The sequence below is a fragment of the Trichoderma atroviride genome, chromosome 3, assembly GCF_020647795.1.
Source record: "Trichoderma atroviride chromosome 3, complete sequence".
In the NCBI taxonomy this organism is placed as follows: domain Eukaryota; kingdom Fungi; phylum Ascomycota; class Sordariomycetes; order Hypocreales; family Hypocreaceae; genus Trichoderma; species Trichoderma atroviride.
The window spans coordinates 4720656-4738567 of NC_089402.1; the positions used below are offsets into that span (position 1 = coordinate 4720656).

Here is a 17912-nt window from a genome sequence, read left to right on the forward strand (position 1 = left end):
CTGACCTTGATCAAACCAGCACAGCTTGTGGCCATGGAGAGCCGCAGTCCTTCACCTCCCTTGGACCCCGTTGCGGGCGTCACGGAGGATCTCGTTTCACTACCAAACTCAAAGACGGCCGGCGACACAAACATCGACTTTGACGGACTGCTCGCACAGTCTATCAAGCTCCACGAGGACGTGCGGACAGGCTGCGGCGGCCAGACGTGGCCTGCGGGCATGGTGCTGGGGAAGCACATGCTGCGCTACCATAGAGCCACGCTGGAGACTGCCCGGATGTGAGTGGTTTTCTTTTTCCTCCCTCTTTTTCTGTGCTGTTCTACACGGCCCTCGGCGCTTTTTCTTCGGGTTCTTGAATTTTTTTCTCAGCCCAGATGCCCACCTCGGCGCATGACTAAAGCCACTCCCAAAGAATGAACTGCTGACTCAGGCCTAATAACGCAGACTGGAATTGGGCGCTGGTGGTGGACTAGTTGGATTGGCTGTGGCGGCTGGTTGTAACCTCCAGGCGCCACTCATCTTAACCGACCAGGATGTGATGCTGGAGCTGATGAAGCATAATATTCAGCTGAACGAGCTGGAGGGCAAAGCTACGGCCTCAATATTGGACTGGTACGTCGTGACTTTTGATTCTCCGCTTCTGCGTCTTGGTATCCTCCGCCCAGCAGAGTTCTTGGCGGTGCTACGTTGCCATACCATACCTCAAGTGGCTCTATTTTCAGCGCCCAAGCCAATATTTGACTGACCTAACACGATGTGTGCAAAAATCCAGGGGCGAGACGCTTCCAGAGGCCGTTGTGGCGCACAAGCCGGACGTGATATTGGCAGCTGAATGTGTTTACTTCGAGCCGGCCTTCCCGCTACTCATGCAGACGCTCAAGGACCTGTTTGAGCTCAATTCGGATGCCGTGGTGTATTTCTGCTTCAAGAAGAGGAGACGAGCCGACATGCAGTTTGTCAAAGCAGCCAAGAAGGCGTTTGTGGTCGAGGAGATTTTCGACGAGGACAGGCCCGTGTTTCAGCGAGAGTCACTGTTCCTCTTCACATTTAGAAAGCGGGCAGCCGGTGGCACCACTGCGAGCAAAAAGAAGAGCGGCATGATGGCAGCCAACCACAATGGCCTAATCGAAACCGAAAGATGATGCCACACAACAGCGGACAGAAGATGTCTCTCCGTGATTGGACCCGACTCCTCTTTTTTCTTCCGTGGTATTGGACATTGGCTGCACGAGTCCCATCGGCGGTTGCACCAAGCAGAGAATCAGCATCCAGAGAAGGGAGACCGGAGGGAGCCTGCACGCACTTCTTCCTCATGTCAAGCGAACACGGAATAGCATACGACGGGGGAAATAAAGGTGCGGGGGGACAGGGCCGTGGAACAGATGCGGCTGTGAGCCTGGCTCTGAGCGAGATTAATGATTCAGCATGTCCTCTCTCTCTATGCTGCCATGGCGCCCTGGGATCGCGATTCTGGAAAGCGGCAGGAAGCAAGAACTAGCATACGCAAGCCTTTGACGATGAACTGAAAATTTTTCTTCTGACGCGTGGCGATTGCATTGCTTCTTTTTGTTCCTTTTTTCCCTTTCGGTTCTGTACAGAGGCAATAGTGCTGCGGCCTAAGCTGCTGGCTACTAAAGTCGCAGCGGTTCCATATTTGTCGCCCACGCGGCTTCTAACTGTGCCCATCCGGTTGGTACAGCGCAGAACTCGTTGGTGGAGACAGTCGGTGAAGTTAAACGACAGGCCATGACAAGCAGGGAGTCAACCGCCACAAGTTTTAGATCGAATGAGCGTGCCTTGGGTCGGCGTGTTCGGAGACAAGCAAACGCAGTTTAGTCGGAAAAAGCCCAACTTCCGTCTAGTTCAATTAACACCATACTGTGCGCTGCCCCTGCCGCATATTGAACACATTAAACTGCCCTCCACATCAGCACAGTAGCATTCGGAACAAAAGAGGGGCGGATCATCTCTGACTCGCCTCATCTCCGGGTGGCCTTTGGAATGAAAGAGGCATTGACGGCCAGCACGTGGAGGCGCACTCCATTGCACGAGATGGCGTTGAATAGCGTTGGTCCCCTTCCCGGAGCACCCACAGCGGCACAATGGGCGGATGGGTTCAGTTCTTTGGAGAAGAAGAGGGACGAGCAAAAAAAAAAAACAGCGCACCGTTGTCAGTGTCTCCACGGCAGGCAGCATCTCGATAGCCGGACGGCAACAAGAAAATGTCAAGATCCAAGTGGACGGGATGGAAGACGAAGCGGGTCTGGCGAAGAAAGAATTTCCCTCAAGTGTCGGTCGGCAAAATGCAAACATGGGGGGGTAGAGCTAAAAAGAAGCGTGAACAGGAGCAGGGCAAAAAAAAAAAAACTTGCATGACGAGGCGCATTTTCTTTTCTCTTCTTCTCTCGAATCTCTTGCCCGTGCGTGCGGATCCACCGAGATGGCGAGTGAGTTTTTGCAAAGCAGCGCTCCACCGCACATGTTTCGGGTTTTGCGAGTCCTGCCAATCTGCGTGCGAGGGCCCGCAGCGCCTCAGGCACCGGCCAGCGCCCATTGGCTGGCCTGCCGGGTACCTGGCTGGCGCTGCGACGCTGCGATGGGACCGGATGGCGGCCCCTGCAGAGCCCGCGAAGGCTATTCGCCCCTGTAATACAGGCGCTACAGCAGCCCGGGGGCCAATGGCAGCCCGCAGCGGCGACGTGGCAGCGCCGTCTGGCTAGCTCGGCGCGGCTGTGATCCGTTAGGGGTCGCCGTTCGCTCTCTTTTGGTGAACAGTGCACGCACGCTGCTTTTTTTGTCTCAGGCCTCCATCCACTCACTCATCCCTCTGTTCCGCCGCCAACGCCCTTGCAGCACGTAAGCAGCGCAGCGAATTGGCACTGGCTGCGTTGCGCGGCGCTTGGCTCCAGCAGGGCTCCAGCAGGACTCCAGAAGGGCTCCAGCAGCCCAGCGCCCAGCGTGGATGGCGCCAGGCTAATTGAACAGACGCCCACAATGGCCACCACCACGCCGACTGAGGGCCCCCCCGGCTAGCGCTCCGTATTAATCCTGGGAGCCCATGTAAGCTGCAATCCCATTAATAAATCCAGCCTCCTCCCCCCTGGCCGATTGTTTCGTCTCTCTCTTCTTCGCAAACGAAACAGACTTACTTCATAGTCGATCTATTTCCCACTTCCGGAGCAGGACTCTCCCTTCCTCTTGCAACCCACATTCCTTCAAAAGTCTTTGCACTTCTCGCCTCTACGGCACTTTTTGCTACATCAGTCCTGTTGAACAGAACAACATCGCGACAAACCACCGCTCCTTTTCAACTACAGCTATTCAAGATGAAGACCTTTACCGTTGCTTCTGCCTTCCTCGTTGCGGCCGCTGCCGCCAAGCCTCACCACGGCCACCACGCTCACCACCACGTTGCTCGTGACAACGTCGTGACCGAGATCGAGTGGCACACCGAGTATGTCACCCAGACTGAGGTGATCGATTCCACCACCACCTACCTGGTCCAGGACGGCAAGACCACTCCCGTGGCTGCTCCCACCAGCTCCGGCCTTGCTGCCTCTGCCGGCGAGTTCGTCGAGCCTTCGTCGTCCACTGTTGCGCCCAGCTCCAGCACCGCTGCGGTTCCCACCACCAGCACCCAGGCGCCGCCTCCTCCTCCGACCACCACCGCTGAGGCCTCGACTTCGTCTGTCTTCACGCCTCCTCCTCCTCCTCCTCCTCAGACCACCTCTGCTCAGGTCTCGATCGAGGCTGCTGCGCCCTCCAGCTCTTCCGTGGCTCCTCCTCCTCCCCCGGTCTCGATTGCTATTCCTTCCCCCTCTCCTTCTCCTTCTCCTTCTCCCTCTCCTTCTCCCTCTCCCTCTCCTAGCCCCAGCCAGCCTGCTGCTGGTGGCAGCAGCGGAAGCAGCAGCGGCGGCAGCTTCCAGGGAGACATCACCTACTACACCGTCGGCCTCGGCTCTTGCGGCGTCGACAACTCCGGCCAGGACACCACCCAGAACCTCGTCGCCATCAACTGGGAGCAGATGGGCACCCAGTCCAACGGCAACCCCATGTGCGGCAAGACCATCACCATTAGCGCTGGCGGCAAGACCACCACCGCCCTCGTCGTCGACAAGTGCATGGGCTGTGCCTCCGGCTCCATCGACGTCAGCGAGAAGGTCTTCACCGAGCTCTTCGGCGGCCTCGGCGCCGGCCGTGCTCCTTGCTCTTGGTCTTTCAACTAAGCTGCTGTCTCCTAGACAATCTGTGCATGACGGGTATATGGATCTATCTATCATACTTGGCCTCAAATCTCAAGGCGCACATATACCCTAGATCAATTTATGGACAAATTTCTCACGTTATACCCTACATTCGTTGATTTTTATTTTTTTGGATTCACCGTCCCTGGCGTGGATGGGAATGCGATATGGAATAGGAAAATGATTTAACTTTTTTATTATTTATTTATTCTTTACACACACACATTTCTTGGAAATTTGTCCCGGGACAAAAGGAACGGGAATTAAAAAAAACTTTTTTCTATTGTACATATAGACAAAAACCTTTTATAGACATGTCCTCTCATATTGGAGACAACGTGGAATGACATACCCTTTTAGATGCCCATCAATACTTGATACTTGAAAACATTTTGTTCGTGTTTGTGCGTGATTGATGAGCTGCGATTGTTGTAATGATGTCTACCTACTACCAAGGTATCTGTCGTGTAAATTACGGTGGATATGTACATTGTATCAATGGATCTGTCCATCAATGGATCGGGCACTAAAATGCTCATTTGCGCTACGCCTAATTACTTTATGCCATTTAATGCTTCCAAGTTGCGCCACAGCATCGCTAACACTCTACCTTGCAATCTTGGGTAATTGTGATAGCCATTGTCACCTCGTATCAACCAGAGCTCAAATTTCTATTCGGCTCGCCAAAAACAGACAGGGTCTCCCCATACGGATACGCCGCTAACTACAAATCGTCATATTCTTCTTTTTTTCTTGTTTCTTTTGGGGATTTTCTCTTCACAACAGGGTCAACAGCTCTTCGATATATCGCCTCGTATCGACGCCGATCCCCTGCGCCAACCGGCCCATACCTTCTCCACCCCCGGAAGCTCCCTCGTCGGAGGCAATGCGAAAGCCAATGTGGTCACTTGCGCGGCGGATGAGGAATATTTCCTTGTCGACGATGGGGGGAGGTGAGTAGGTGGATGTAGAAGAGGAGGACGAGTGGTGGGATGAAGCGGCTTTGTTTTCGAGGCCAGCTTCTTCTTCTTCTTTTTCATGGTTGCTTGCTTGTGAAGTCGAGTTCAGGGATGATGACGAGCGGGACTCGTGGATGGTGGAGAGCGGCAGTGCCGCCGTGGCAGTGTGGGTTGTGGAAGGGGTGGCGGCGGTGCGCTGGAGGACCCTCGTCCAGACGATCCACCATCCGCGATTCGTCTTTTGCGTGCGCTCGAGGTCGGTGATGCGGGAGCGCGTCGCGGCGTAGACGTTGAGCAGATGGAGGTGTGTACTTACGGCATCCGCTCGGGACCACGTTGGCGAAGGAGACGGTGAAGCTGCAGCGGCCGGGTCGGGGAAGAAGTCGGGAATGTTGGGGATGGAGCAGTGCACGGTGAGCGAGGGCGGATCCCATACGAGGTCTTGGATGTGGGATGACACAGGGCCGGCGTCTGGGCGCTCGGGACGGTACTTGGTTGATGCCAAGAGGGGCTTCCTCAGCGGAGAGAGCTGATAGTGCAGGGAGCGGTAAAGGGTATCCCAGGCCAGGGAGTCGGTGCGGAGGCGGAAGAGAAAGGCAAAGATGAAGGGCTTATTGACGTAGACGACGACGCGGAGCTTTTCCGCCATGTTGGCGTCGTGAGAGGCATAGTTGGGGAGCATGCTTCCGAAGTCTTGTGATGAAGTCAACGGGTTGGCAGGATGCTCGAAATCTCGAACAATGGCGCTGTCATGGCGATTCACCGTAGCGGATGAGCTTTCCAGCTCGACATGTAGAGTGCGAAGAACGGTACGGGAGTTGTTTTGGTCGCCGTCAAGATCGTCTGAGCCTGGAGTCCCGTCCACATCATTCTCATTCTCAGCCGTCGCCTCGTCTTCAATATTCCCTCTGAGGCCAATTAGGTAGTGGCCAGAAGCCATAGCAGAGGGCAATTCCGGTGCACCATCGGCGGCGGCTTGTTGTTGATTGGCCGCTTCCGACGAATTGCCTCCTGCTCCGGGAAAAGACCAGTATGATCCGTAACCCAGCGTGAGATAGCTGACCATCTTGTCAAGTCTTCCACCCTCAGGCTCTTGAGCTGCTCGACTCTGTTCGTCTTCCGATGCTTTTGGCTGAGCATCTTGTACATCACTCGTAGATGGGCCGGCCTCTTCTGCGTGTTCCGTTGCCTTGGACACTGCATCATCTTTTGGGCGCTGGACATCATGGGGAACCGCCGCCTTGGAAGATGACTTCTTGCCTCGAGCGCGCCGTGTTGAAGTTGGACTTTCTATGATACCATATGCATGCTCACCCCAGGTATAAAGGTCTTCCATCCAGTTCGTCACGTCCCGTAGCGACTTTCGTGATAACGCCCCCGTCCCAAGAAAGATGGCACCGTCTTCAGCTCCGGGCTCCTTGCCGCTACCAAGCCATGGCTCTGCCTCAGTCTTATTCGACTTGCCCGATTCCGGTTCGACATCGTCAGGCCCGAACCTCGAGACAACCAGATCAACAAGACCCTCCACTCGACTAACCAAGCCTTCGAGCACCTCTCTCTCGCCGCTTCCTCTATCCTCTTCTCCAACTCCTACCCCAAGCTCGCCAGACGCAGCAAGGTTGATGCCGCCAAAAATATCTCTTGCAGGGTTTCCGTGCAGCATGACGTTCCAGGTGGATAGAAACAGGTCCCAGTAGCGACTGAGCAGCGCAATAAACTTGCCTCGGCGATTTCGAACAAACAAGGCGCTCAGTGATGATCCATGGTGCAGGAGAAAGATACTGTGCGCACGCAACAGGTCCCGCAGCAGCAACGCCGCCGGCTTCATCTCCCGACTGGAATACTCATACCTCTCCTCCTGTTGTTCCCCAGTCTTGATGGGTAGTCTTGGAGGAAGAGGCACTTTATTCAAGTCGATGCTCTATGAGTACCCAAGGTCAGCAGTCGGGTCATCTTAGGCTTAGCACCTTGTACGCAGGGTCAACGCAAAAGTAGAAGTCGTGAGACTCACGGCAAGAATCCACCATCCCGGCTCCAGCTCATGCGCAATGACCCTCGACTTCTCGGTGTCAATAGTGTCTACCGCAGCTCCATCGGAGAACCCGCGGCCGAAGTTGACCACGCCCTGGGCCAGGCCAATCTGCCGCAGCCGCTCGTGACGCTCCTCTTGAGAGATGCCCTCTGTCGGCCTCGTGCGCGCGCGCCTCCGTCGGCGGCTGGAGCTTTGCGTGGAAACAGAGGCGTAGTAAACGATCTGATCTTCAATCGTTTCATCCGTCTGGCCCAGCGAAGGATTGAACAGGGCGAGGAAGCCCAGCTGCGCGGGCACAATGCCGCTCGTGGAGGCATAAGCAGCCATAAGGCCGACGCTGGATGGCCCAACCGATCGAGCGAATGGACAGCTATGAGGCGGTGGAAGTAGGCATAATCAGCTGGACTAGGAGATTGACGGGTAAAATATATGCCCGTTTTGGCCGTAGTGTATGGTTTATAGGAAATGATTGCCACGCGGCAAAGCACACGTCAAAGAAAATGAAGCTGTAGGTCCAGAGTTGATGGGCGGAGGGGAAGTTTAGCTGGAGCTTGAGCTCTGCAAGTGCCAGCGTTAGCAGCCCCTCCAAAGCCGTGCTGCGTCATTGCTGGAGTATAAGGAGATTTAAGCCGCTTTAATGCCTTTACCAGCAATTTCAAAGTATGAACCATGTTAAAGGCCTGAAAAAATCCCCTTTCTTTTTAAGACTATCATTTGATGATTTGATATACGCTATTATGACTACATGTATCCAACATAGACACAGCTGCACGTAGCCAATCCACCAAGACCACCTACAAATCAAGAAATTTCCAATAAACAAATCGGGGAATCATATTTATTTCATAAAACACATAAAGACAAATGGAATAAACCTAAAAAATTCTTGGAGGAAAAAAAGGTAATATTTGTTCACTTAGGCTTCATGTTTATTGTGTGGCCGTTGTGTCGTTCCGTCTTGCCATTGTCAAATTCAGCTCTGCTTTTTCTTCCTGTGAAATGCGGTCAAAATAACTCTGCCTCATCTCATCTCCCCTCTTCTTCTGGGCATCATGTCGGAATTTCGTTGCATAGAGCCACATAAAGAAGAGCATAAAGGTGATGATGGTGAGCGGGATGGTGATGACCCAGTACAGTCGAAATTGAGGCAGCGGCCGCACGCCGATACTATCTGATGAGGAGTTGACGCTGTCCCAGTCGAACATTGATGTTGAGAATAAAGCGGAAACAAAGCTTCCTGGGAGAAAGAACATGGTGACAATGGCAAGCGTCTTCATCGAGAGCGAATCGCGGTGCTGGGACTCTGCCAGCATTAGAGTCGCTTGAAAATCGCTTCTAGAGATGATGCCGGCGAGCTTTGAGATGTTAGTCAGTCTCTCATGACAACAACACACAACAAGGGGCAATGAGGCCGCTTACAATGCTGATCTGAAGCTGGACGCGCTTCAAGGTATATTCTATGTCCACAAGCTGCATTTCCAACCTGTCCTGTAAAAGAAGCGCATGGCTCTTCAACAATTGACAGGCCTCAGCCGACACAGATTTGGGCGAGCTTTCATAGTCGCCTTGTGCCGATATGTTTTTCAATATAAACTTCAAGGCCTTTTCCACCATTTTGCTTTTTCTGCTCAAGCTACTGAGCTTCACAGCACATCTATCTGCTTCGGAAGCCAGGCTGATGAACAAGCTCATGACACCTTTATCGTACCCCTGATGTGGCATCTGAAGCGAGGCACACCTTTCGCTCGCACGTATTTTTAACTTGACCTTTTCTTCCCCTTGATGAATCTGCGTGCTGAGAATGAGGCTGAGGAGAAAGGCGGGGAACACGGGGCTTTCGTATAGAAGTGGACTCCAGGGAGTGCGGAAGACTTCGGAGAGGAACAGCATGTTGGATTCATCGAGAAATATCACGCCTTGCGTCAAATATGACCGATCGGTTGGGCTCTGCGCGTCGAAGCGGCGATGCTCCCACATTGCCGCAAGCTTTGGCATGTAGCAAAAGGAATACGCCTGGTGCTCGCTTGACTGCGGCGGGATGGCAGCCACATTGGTGATGCAGCTCTGCGAGTATTTATAGGCCAGCTCGAGGTTGAACGACTTGAGTAGGGCTTTCATCGCTTCGCCGGAGAGCTTCAGGATTCTGTGCTTGATGTCGCAGCCGATCAGGGCTATTCGCAAAACGAGAGACTTTTTCGTGTCGCCGTCGCCATCGAATTCGTCGGTAAGCCAGTTATCCAACTCCTTGACCGAGACGGGCTTGCGGTTCATGTGGATCTGCCCAGTGCTGTGATGAAGCCATGCCTCAATCACCTCAAATGATGCTTCATCTGAATTGCGGAAGCCCTGCCATAGATTCACCACGCTTAGTTTCTGGTATATCTCCTCCATGGGTACAAAACCCGCCAAATAAGCGATAAAAGGCGATAAAAGGCAAATAAATGTCGACGCTTGGCAGGAACTGATTAGGTAGCGACAGTCGCATCCACGATGTACATATTTGAAAAGCGATGTGGGTTCACTGAGCATCTGTAAATATTACGCGCGTACGGATTCTCTGGCGCCCTCTTGGATTCAGCCGGCCTGATGAGGGCAACAAAACATCCTGAGAGGGTGGCCAGCCGCGACCAGGGTCGTTTGAGCCTAAGCGCCGGCCATGCTGCAGGATTGCGCACCATGGGAACAATAATAGTAATCCGGATGAGGCTGCAATCGATCACTCAAGGCCCCCATGGAGATTCCGATGATTGATTGCTGCTCAGCTCCTGCGCGTTTCCGTCCACGTAGAGGGTTGTGCAACGTAGAGATGGCCAAGATAGACGTGCCTATATATAGCTGCCTATAGGAAAGTGGCTGAAGACAACACAATGTTGCATGATCTCGTGGGGACAAAATGGACTAGGCCAGAATGAAATAAAGCGTCATTGCCCTAACCCGGGATGATACTGCAATGCATGTTTTCATTCATCCTTCAACTAAGCGTCTTTGTTTAGAAAGCATCGGATTGGGCAACTTGACCATCATCTGCTGCGCTTCCGACGGTGGTGTGGCTTAGATGCCCGCCTTCACAAGCTTTTGTATGGCCAGCAGCGGCTTGCATGATGCGCATGCAAGGGTACTGACGGAAAAGCCCTGGTGACGGAAAAGCGTCAAACTACATGTAGCCGCGGCAGAGAGTTTAAAAGTCCATGTCGCCATAAGCCGGTGTTCAGAAGCAATAGCAACCACAGATACATACACCTACTTATATAGGCGGAAAACACGAGGAGACGAGTTAAAGTCTTGGGTTGCACGCTTCGTAACAAGGATAGAAAAATGTGTAGCGCCAAAGTTCGTAGTCCTATTTACAAGTAGTTCACAACTACTATGAAGGAATGGAGCGTGTTCATTCACTAGGCAGGTGGACATGTGCCTCACTTACAAGGATCGTGAATGCAATACTCCGCAGGCTGCCTCTTGGCGGCGGCCTTCAACTTGATCCTCCTTGCCCCCACTACATGTTATCCGGCGTCTTCCACGTAGAGAAAACATGCGGAGCTTTTGCTATAAATAATTTTTGGCATGCAGAAAGATTTCAGTCCAAGGGAGTAAACTACTAGATAGATAGCTCTATTAGCATGGCAAGTAAACGTACATGTATTCTATTAATCGGTTATCTTTCCAACTCTAGTCCCTACTTCAATTTTCACCATACGTAGGTAGGTATATGTAATGTTCCCAAACTCAAAGTCAAAATCCCAGATAACAAATGTGTAAGCAAAAAGCATTAGCAACATACCGTGTGAGGAGTATGCTGTTAATGGCATGCTGATAGTCCAACTTGAATATCCTGCTGCAATCTACTAGCATCTACCCATTGTTCTTCTCCTCATACACTACCTTAGTGTTTTCCAACCCCAGAGGCGCTTTTATTCCCCCAGAACCGCCAACAGTCATCCAGCAGCGTATCAGGCGTCTGGTACGCTGCGAAATGGCCCCCAAAGTCATGCACATATATCGCAGTCACGTTGCCTATCCTGCGCGCCCAATCCAGTGGAACACCCCATCCGGCGTCCTGTGGGCGCTGTGTAACACCGACTGGAACGTTGACAAACAACGCCGGCCCAAACATGTCAGCGCCAACAATCTGGTCGGCATTTCGGAACTCCTTATAGAAGCGTGTAGCTGGGTAAGGACCCTGGATGATGTACATCATAGCCCAGGTGATGATCTCGCTGAGTGACCAGTGGTAAAAGGTCCCGAGCTCTTGCATCAGCTGGAAAATGTAAAGCGCAAATCCTAGAGGAGAGTCGGTCAAGGCATGGCCTGCCATCAAGGGCTGCGTGGACTGTAGAAACAAGTATCCCGCGCCCCCCCGTCTGGTAGGCTGTTATGTTGCGGATATACGCCGTCTCTCCCGGTGTCGTCTCATTTGCTTCAAAACGAGCAAGATCCGTGGCGTTGACAGCAGGGGCCCAAAGATTGGAGAGCACGGAGATGACGCTCTCGGGGTGGAGAGCAGCCTGGTAGGTAGTGACAAAGGCTCCGAGATCCCCGGCCTGCATCACATATCGTGGGTACGATAATTGGTGCATCAAGGCGTTATAGGCATGCGCCGCTTCGATCGGGCCCAACCCGGCATGCACGGGGGCAGGAGTGAATCCAAAGCCGGGCAGAGACGGGGCTACGACGTGGAAAGCCGGCACAGACGAGTTGGGCGGATGAGTCAAGGACGAGATGATTCGGCCTACTTCCAAAAAGGAGCCCGGGAAACCGTGGAGGAAGAGAAGGGGAATTGCATCGTGGCGAGGTGAGCGGTGATGCACAAAGTGAAGCGGGATTGGTTCTGTGTAGTTCTTATCATCGATTTCGACCGTTGTGGTAAACATTGTGAAACTGCCATCCCATGTTAGCTGCGCTTCTTGAATCTCTTTAGGGCGAAAAGAAGTCCGACTTTTTGTTAATTTGCTCCTGTACAGATGTCCAGTTGAGCTCATCAACCCAGTAGTTTTGAAGAGTTTGTGCCATCTCAGTCGAGATGCCGTCAGTAAAGGGGGGGACTCCCATGTCATTGGCTATTCTGCCTAGCTGCACCTTGAGTCGTGTCGTCTCGATGAAGGAAGGATTCACTTTGAGAGTGAATGGCTTGGGGGTAGAGGAATATGTTGCATCAATCTCTGGGATGAATTGGCCATGAACACACGACAGGAGTAAACTGGAGATGGATGCAATGAGCGTTGCTTTACGCCTTGCGGCGGCTGTAATCGAGAGAAAAGACATGATGGATAGTTCAGATGCGAGTGCTTTTTTTAGATTATCTATTTCCTATACATACAAAAGAAAAAGCTTATGGAAATGCTCGTATATATAAGTATTCGCGTCTTTGTCTTCATTGTCGAATCTATAGTCTGCTATCTTTCTAAATGCCGATGCTCGTCTTCTGTACATGTAAGAGCTACCGTTTTGAGATTGCATTAGTAATTTTCTTAATTTCTAGTGTTTACTTTGCTAACGGAATTTGGAAACTGCAAGGGCTCCACTTAATTCTAGGAGAGCAGAAATATTCAAGGAATATCGCGATAGTATCATCTTAGTTTTACTATGATTTCAAATCTCTGCTCAATTTCTCCTTGTTTTTATCCCTTTTACTATTTCTGAGAGTCATATTGATTTGTAATATATGATATCCACTTATAATGAATAGCACTAAAGGTTCTTGAGGACAAAAACTTTGGTTCTAGGCACATGCATGTATCAGCGAACGAAATATAAAGGCGACGAAGTATCAATATGACGAGACTTTGCAGCCCAAATTCTGGTGAAGAAGAAGATGACTACTCCATGTGTCGCTAATCAGAACCTGACCCGGCACCTTAGCATATAAAAAGCATGAAACTCAAAATAGGAGAAAACAACAACACAAGTTCGCTACGCAAGATGACCTTTGACTGCGGTAACAGCCTCGCTTTTGGAAGAGCAAGGACATGCCGGCCATTTCAAGGGATTTCGTGGCTTTTTCGCTTCGTGGTCTAAATAGTAGTCAAAAAGCTGGGCTTCCTGAGCATGTGTTTAAATGTAAGCACATGTAGGCGTGTAAATCAATTCAGAGGAGCGTTCCTGATTCATGCCGTTGATCCAATTGGTACATGGCCCTAGCATCCATCAATGGTTATTGATGACGGTTATCAGATGGCACTTGTAATCAGTTAGTCTTTCAGCAGTATTACGAAACCATTACCGAACATACGCAGAAAGTGGTGACTAGAGCCGGATTATGGTGATTGCATCCTAACTTGACTGCTTTGTAACTTCGATGGTAACAGTCACCCAATTCCCCCAGCTGCAGGTAAGTTGCCGCTACAGCAGTATCTCCTTATAAATATCTCCAATAACTAGTACGTAGTTACAGTAGGTATACCTTGAGTGACCTATCGAGGAAGTTGACCGCTAAAAAGTTGAGCTTAACATAGTACCAGCCTTAGATGATGTACAGGGTCTGTTTGGCAACTTGTATCCTTGGCTTCTCGAGCAACAAACATTATTACCCAGGACCAGAAAAACACTAGTCAACTCCGTCGAGCGTATCTGCACATCAAGCGTATTTGCATGTCGAGCTGTTCTACAGTTGAAGCTACTCCTCGGAGATGAAGGATGAAGGATTTTGCTGACCCAGCCCAAGACGTTGCTTAAGATGTGATTTTTGTATCTCCTTTCGTACTTGCCATTATTGAATCCTAACGAGTCAACCGACATAAATGGGTACATAAATATGCCTACCATTCCCTCTAAACCACACTCTCATCCTCATCACAGCATCTACACACATAACAAGAACTAAAACAGCCTCCCACGTCAAAGCAACATTGCTATATATCTTCTCACAATGAAGTTTACCTCTTTCGTCACGGCCATGGCCACCCTAGTCGCCTTCGCTCAAGCAGGAAGCGTTGGTGTAGATCTCTTCCACGATGGAAACTGCCAGGACCAATTCAAAGCTATTACAGTCTACGGCGAGACTTGCTACACTGGGTCTTCTGTTGGATGGTCCTCCATGCGGGTTAACAAGTATGACACCATCGGCGGTGAACTTACCGCCTACACCAAAAACAACTGCGGCGACCCCCTTGCCGGGTCCCATGGGTACACCGTCTCTCTGGGTGCTTGCCTCAAGGATTTTGGATTTGTCGCGAATGCAGTCGGACTGCAAGATTAAAGCCTGTAAGTTGGGAAGAAACGTGATGCTTTAACATTGCCCGTGCTAATAGGAGCAGCGGCTCTGGTCCCGCTGGAATTTGGTTGGCTTCCAGTTGAATTGTCCATTGGTTTATGGCAACGGCCTCTGTCATGGTCTGGGCGATTAAACCAAGTGTAAATACCTTGCTTGTATTATAAGGACCGTTAAAACGCAGACATTTACAAGAGACGCTTTTCCATTCTCGAGACAAACTTTATATACGTTGTTGACTAGCTTTGTATGCCAGATGTTGAAGTTTTATCCAGAAATACTTGCCGGCAGGGCTTTCCTTTTGCCCGATGTACATGGCAGTCATCTCCTAGAGCGTTGCATTGGATGGCACAAGTGTGAATGGCAAATTTTGTAACCTGCTAGAACATATAACAGGCCAATGTTATACCTCAAGTTGAGAGAACATGACACTTTATTCATGATGACACGCGAAATTAGCTGACGGCAATCAAGCACCTCTTTACCGCTTGTTATACAACTCTGTTACGTATTTGTGTTTTCAAAATATCCGCCCGATCAATATAGCTTAGAACTCGGCATTTGAGTGCTTCACTATGTAGTCCAAGCACATACAGCAATGCATTCATCCACGCAAGTAGCCATGCTCCTTATTCTGGACGTGATCAAGCCCACCACTACATCTAATCTCGAAAACCAGTTGTACAACCCTTGAAATGTCATGTTGTCCAAGGGTGGATTACGTGGCATGCTCGCTAGACATTTCTTCATTTCTGTGGAACGTAGGGTAAGTGGGCGCATTTCTACAGTAGAGCTTCCTGTTTACTTGTGACAGAGCCTAAAGGCCCCGCCATCCGTGAAACGGCACGCTAAGCCCCGCTAGCGATCGCTGTCAGCTCACCTCCAACCCTCACAGCACAGCTCTTAGCGAACGACGGTTGAACCAGACAAAACTGCACCAATTGCTGCTCTGCCTAATGCTGACTTGCATGCACCACGATCAAAAGCTGCCATGGCCGAGCAGAGGCAGCCAGCTGTGCCATTTGACAGCCCACGCCCCTCGATTGGTCCAATGTGCTCCGCCTCGCTGACTGACGACGGCTCCACTGCAATTGAAGCATCACAGCCCCCGAGGCCCGCTCGATCGAGACCCGGCACGGCGTGAAAGCCCTGGAGCGCCATGTGTTTTGGCGTCTACAGGGACTGGACTGGCAGCACAGCACCCGCTACCAGGGAGGACTGAAATAGGTGCTCGTACGTCATCTGCCCGGCTCTCTCTTCCATCCATCCACCACAATCCACCACAACCCAGACGGCGTCAGCAGCCAACCGTCTTGCATCTCACTAACCCGTCCCAAGCTCCTCTTCTTGGGCTGCTGGAGCTGCTGTTGCCTACCTGTATCCTTCGACATTCCATCACCACCTCAGCTCTCCAAGATTCCCTGATTCTGCCGCCATCCCGGCGAACATCCATCACCACCATGGAGAACATCGGTGGCACCATCAAGCGCCGTTCCACAGAGGCATGGAACGCCGCGCAGAGCAACATGCCCTCTATGCCCTCCATGCCGGCCATGCCCTCAATGCCTGCTCTGCCCTCTCTACCGGCGCTGCCCGTCATGCGGCAATTCACACTCGATGCCTTCCGGAGACAGCCCAGCCAGGAGGGCATGAGAGGCACCTGGGAGCGCATCGATCTCCCTCCCGTGCCTCGCTCTTCGCATTCTCTTGACATCATCTCTGGCTGCGCTTACATCTTTGGTGGCGAAGTCACTCCCCGCGAACCCGTTGATAATGATATGCTCGTCATCCGCCTTCCCTTCAGCAGCGCCGGCGCCGACTACTTCAAGATCAAAGCAAAGCCAGACACAACCATCCCCACGCCGACGCCAATTCAGGACAAGGGTAAAAAGGGCAAATCAGACGATGATGTTGTTGATAGCCCCAAGGCCAAGGCTAAGGCTGAAGATCTCGGCGAGGAAGTCCCCGAAGAAGATGAGAGCGACAGCGGCGAAAGCCGCAACACGGAGCAGACTGATGAGACCAAGAGCGACTCCAAACCGGCATCTGTTGACAAGGGCAAGGGACGGGCTGCACAAGATCTCGGCGACGTCCCCCCACCACGAATTGGGCATGCAACTGCCGTTATTGGCTCGCGGATATTCGTCTTCGGCGGCTACGCGGGACCGGACATGAGGCCTCTTGATGAAAATGGCCGAGTTTGGATCTTTGACACTCGCACCCGTCTCTGGACCTACCTCGACCCTGTCCCTGCAGTCAAGGGCGGATCAATCATCCCGCACCCGGCGCCACGAAGCTATCACTGTGCCACGGCGACAGACCGACCCCGCGACTTTGCCCCTCCCCCGCGAACCCAGGCTCAGAGCTGGCAGGAGTGGGCGCTTGGTGATACCTCCAAGACGGGCATCCCGCAGGACCCCATCGTCGGTCACGTCGCCGAAAACGCGAGTGACGAGGAGACTGATGGCTATGGTACCTTCTTCGTGCACGCCGGTATTAATGCCAGCGGCGATCGTACCAGCGATCTTTGGGCTTTTGACGTCCACTCGCGCACTTGGACTGAACTGCCAGCCGCACCGGGACCTTCCCGCTCGGGCACATCGATTTGCATCAGCAAGAGCCGAATTTTCCGTTTTGGTGGATTTGACGGGCAGAGGGAGATTGGAGGCCAAGTTGACTTTTTGAATCTCGAGGTCGAAATGTTTGATGACCGGGTCACTCGCGGCGAAGTGTCTGTTCGGGCCCGTGGCGGATGGCAATCCATATACGAAAACGCACCAGAAGCTTCGTCAAAGGACATTACTTTTGAGAATAACCAGATCTGGCCTGGGCCTCGAAGCGTGTCTTCTCTGGAGGCCATCACTATTGGTGGTGGTACGGAGTATCTCGTCCTGACTATGGGCGAGGCAACCTCAAGCTCGGAAAGCCATACCGGTATTGGCAAGTCCCACAACGACGTATGGCTGTTCCAAGTCCCGCCGGTAGGCATGACGGCCGCGAGCATTACGGCGGCCATGTTCCAGGCTGTGGGACGCAAGACGGGCGAAGGCAAGTGGACAAAGGTGACCATGGGCCCTTATGACGAGGAGGTTTTGGAAATGCCGCGGGGCCGGGGCTGGTTGGCGAGTGCACCGATGTCTGATCTGGAAGAAACCGGAATTGTGATTTGGGGAGGAACGGATGATAACAACAGGAGGCGTGGAGAGGGATGGATCTTGAGGCTTGTTTAAACCATCTTTTTTTTTTTTTTGGACTATTTTTCTTTTTTTGATATGTTTGCATATGAGTAAAGATTGCGAAACAAAATCTTGGACAATTGTAGCCTTGAAATAAGCGTCCTTGTTTACAAGTTTTTCCAAGAACAATAAATAGCGAATGCCAACGTCTCTCGTTTAGGAGCACACACTTGCAATATTGAACCCAATTGCCTTGCAAACACACGCCCATTATTTGCACAATGTTCTATACTTTTT

The 17912-nt window shown here is 51.8% G+C and overlaps 8 protein-coding genes across 8 annotated transcripts; 4 read left to right on the plus strand and 4 right to left on the minus strand.

Moving 5' to 3' along the window:
• Window positions 1-33: 33 nt before the first annotated feature.
• TrAtP1_006839 (uncharacterized protein) lies at window positions 34-1142 on the plus strand (the record flags this gene model as incomplete). The annotated part of the gene is made up of 3 exons (XM_014082345.2): window positions 34-278; window positions 445-612; window positions 773-1142. 3 exons carry the CDS (start codon window positions 34-36, stop codon window positions 1140-1142), a joined length of 783 nt encoding a protein of 260 aa, XP_013937820.1.
• A 1995-nt stretch (window positions 1143-3137) lies between these two features.
• On the plus strand, window positions 3138-4628 carry TrAtP1_006840 (uncharacterized protein). Its single transcript, XM_014082343.2, has one exon. It carries the CDS (start codon window positions 3327-3329, stop codon window positions 4224-4226), a length of 900 nt encoding a protein of 299 aa, XP_013937818.2. The 5' UTR covers window positions 3138-3326; the 3' UTR covers window positions 4227-4628.
• A 40-nt stretch (window positions 4629-4668) lies between these two features.
• Window positions 4669-7825, minus strand: TrAtP1_006841 (uncharacterized protein). The gene is made up of 2 exons (XM_014082342.2): window positions 7215-7825; window positions 4669-7124 (listed from the first exon to the last, which is right to left on the minus strand). The coding sequence occupies exons 1-2, from the start codon at window positions 7560-7562 to the stop codon at window positions 5022-5024; spliced, it is 2451 nt and encodes an 816-aa protein (XP_013937817.1). The 5' UTR covers window positions 7563-7825; the 3' UTR covers window positions 4669-5021.
• Window positions 7826-7925: 100 nt separating this feature from the next.
• Window positions 7926-10023, minus strand: TrAtP1_006842 (uncharacterized protein). The gene is made up of 2 exons (XM_014082341.2): window positions 8655-10023; window positions 7926-8590 (listed from the first exon to the last, which is right to left on the minus strand). Exons 1-2 carry the CDS (start codon window positions 9762-9764, stop codon window positions 8165-8167), a joined length of 1536 nt encoding a protein of 511 aa, XP_013937816.2. The 5' UTR covers window positions 9765-10023; the 3' UTR covers window positions 7926-8164.
• A 1092-nt stretch (window positions 10024-11115) lies between these two features.
• On the minus strand, window positions 11116-12103 carry TrAtP1_006843 (uncharacterized protein; the record flags this gene model as incomplete). Its single annotated transcript, XM_066113289.1, has 2 exons — window positions 11116-11490; window positions 11573-12103. 2 exons carry the CDS (start codon window positions 12101-12103, stop codon window positions 11116-11118), a joined length of 906 nt encoding a protein of 301 aa, XP_065969375.1.
• Window positions 12104-12146: 43 nt separating this feature from the next.
• On the minus strand, window positions 12147-12494 carry TrAtP1_006844 (uncharacterized protein; the record flags this gene model as incomplete). The annotated part of the gene is made up of 1 exon (XM_014082340.2): window positions 12147-12494. One exon carries the CDS (start codon window positions 12492-12494, stop codon window positions 12147-12149), a length of 348 nt encoding a protein of 115 aa, XP_013937815.2.
• A 1603-nt stretch (window positions 12495-14097) lies between these two features.
• Window positions 14098-14427, plus strand: TrAtP1_006845 (uncharacterized protein; the record flags this gene model as incomplete). The annotated part of the gene is made up of 1 exon (XM_014082339.2): window positions 14098-14427. One exon carries the CDS (start codon window positions 14098-14100, stop codon window positions 14425-14427), a length of 330 nt encoding a protein of 109 aa, XP_013937814.2.
• A 1148-nt stretch (window positions 14428-15575) lies between these two features.
• Window positions 15576-17875, plus strand: TrAtP1_006846 (uncharacterized protein). The gene is made up of 2 exons (XM_066113290.1): window positions 15576-15672; window positions 15778-17875. The coding sequence occupies exon 2, from the start codon at window positions 15900-15902 to the stop codon at window positions 17667-17669; it is 1770 nt and encodes a 589-aa protein (XP_065969376.1). The 5' UTR covers window positions 15576-15672; window positions 15778-15899; the 3' UTR covers window positions 17670-17875.
• Window positions 17876-17912: the final 37 nt, after the last annotated feature.

Coding starts and splice junctions, on each gene's coding strand:
- TrAtP1_006840 (XM_014082343.2), top strand. CDS start 3,327: ATGAAGACCTTTACCGTTGCTTCTGCCTTCCTCGTTGCGGCCGCTGCC.
- TrAtP1_006841 (XM_014082342.2), bottom strand. CDS start 7,562: ATGGCTGCTTATGCCTCCACGAGCGGCATTGTGCCCGCGCAGCTGGGC. Junction 7,125..7,214: donor CGGGATGGTGGATTCTTGCC/GTGAGTCTCACG, acceptor GGGTACTCATAG/AGCATCGACTTGAATAAAGT.
- TrAtP1_006842 (XM_014082341.2), bottom strand. CDS start 9,764: ATGCTCAGTGAACCCACATCGCTTTTCAAATATGTACATCGTGGATGC. Junction 8,591..8,654: donor TCCAGCTTCAGATCAGCATT/GTAAGCGGCCTC, acceptor AACATCTCAAAG/CTCGCCGGCATCATCTCTAG.
- TrAtP1_006846 (XM_066113290.1), top strand. CDS start 15,900: ATGGAGAACATCGGTGGCACCATCAAGCGCCGTTCCACAGAGGCATGG.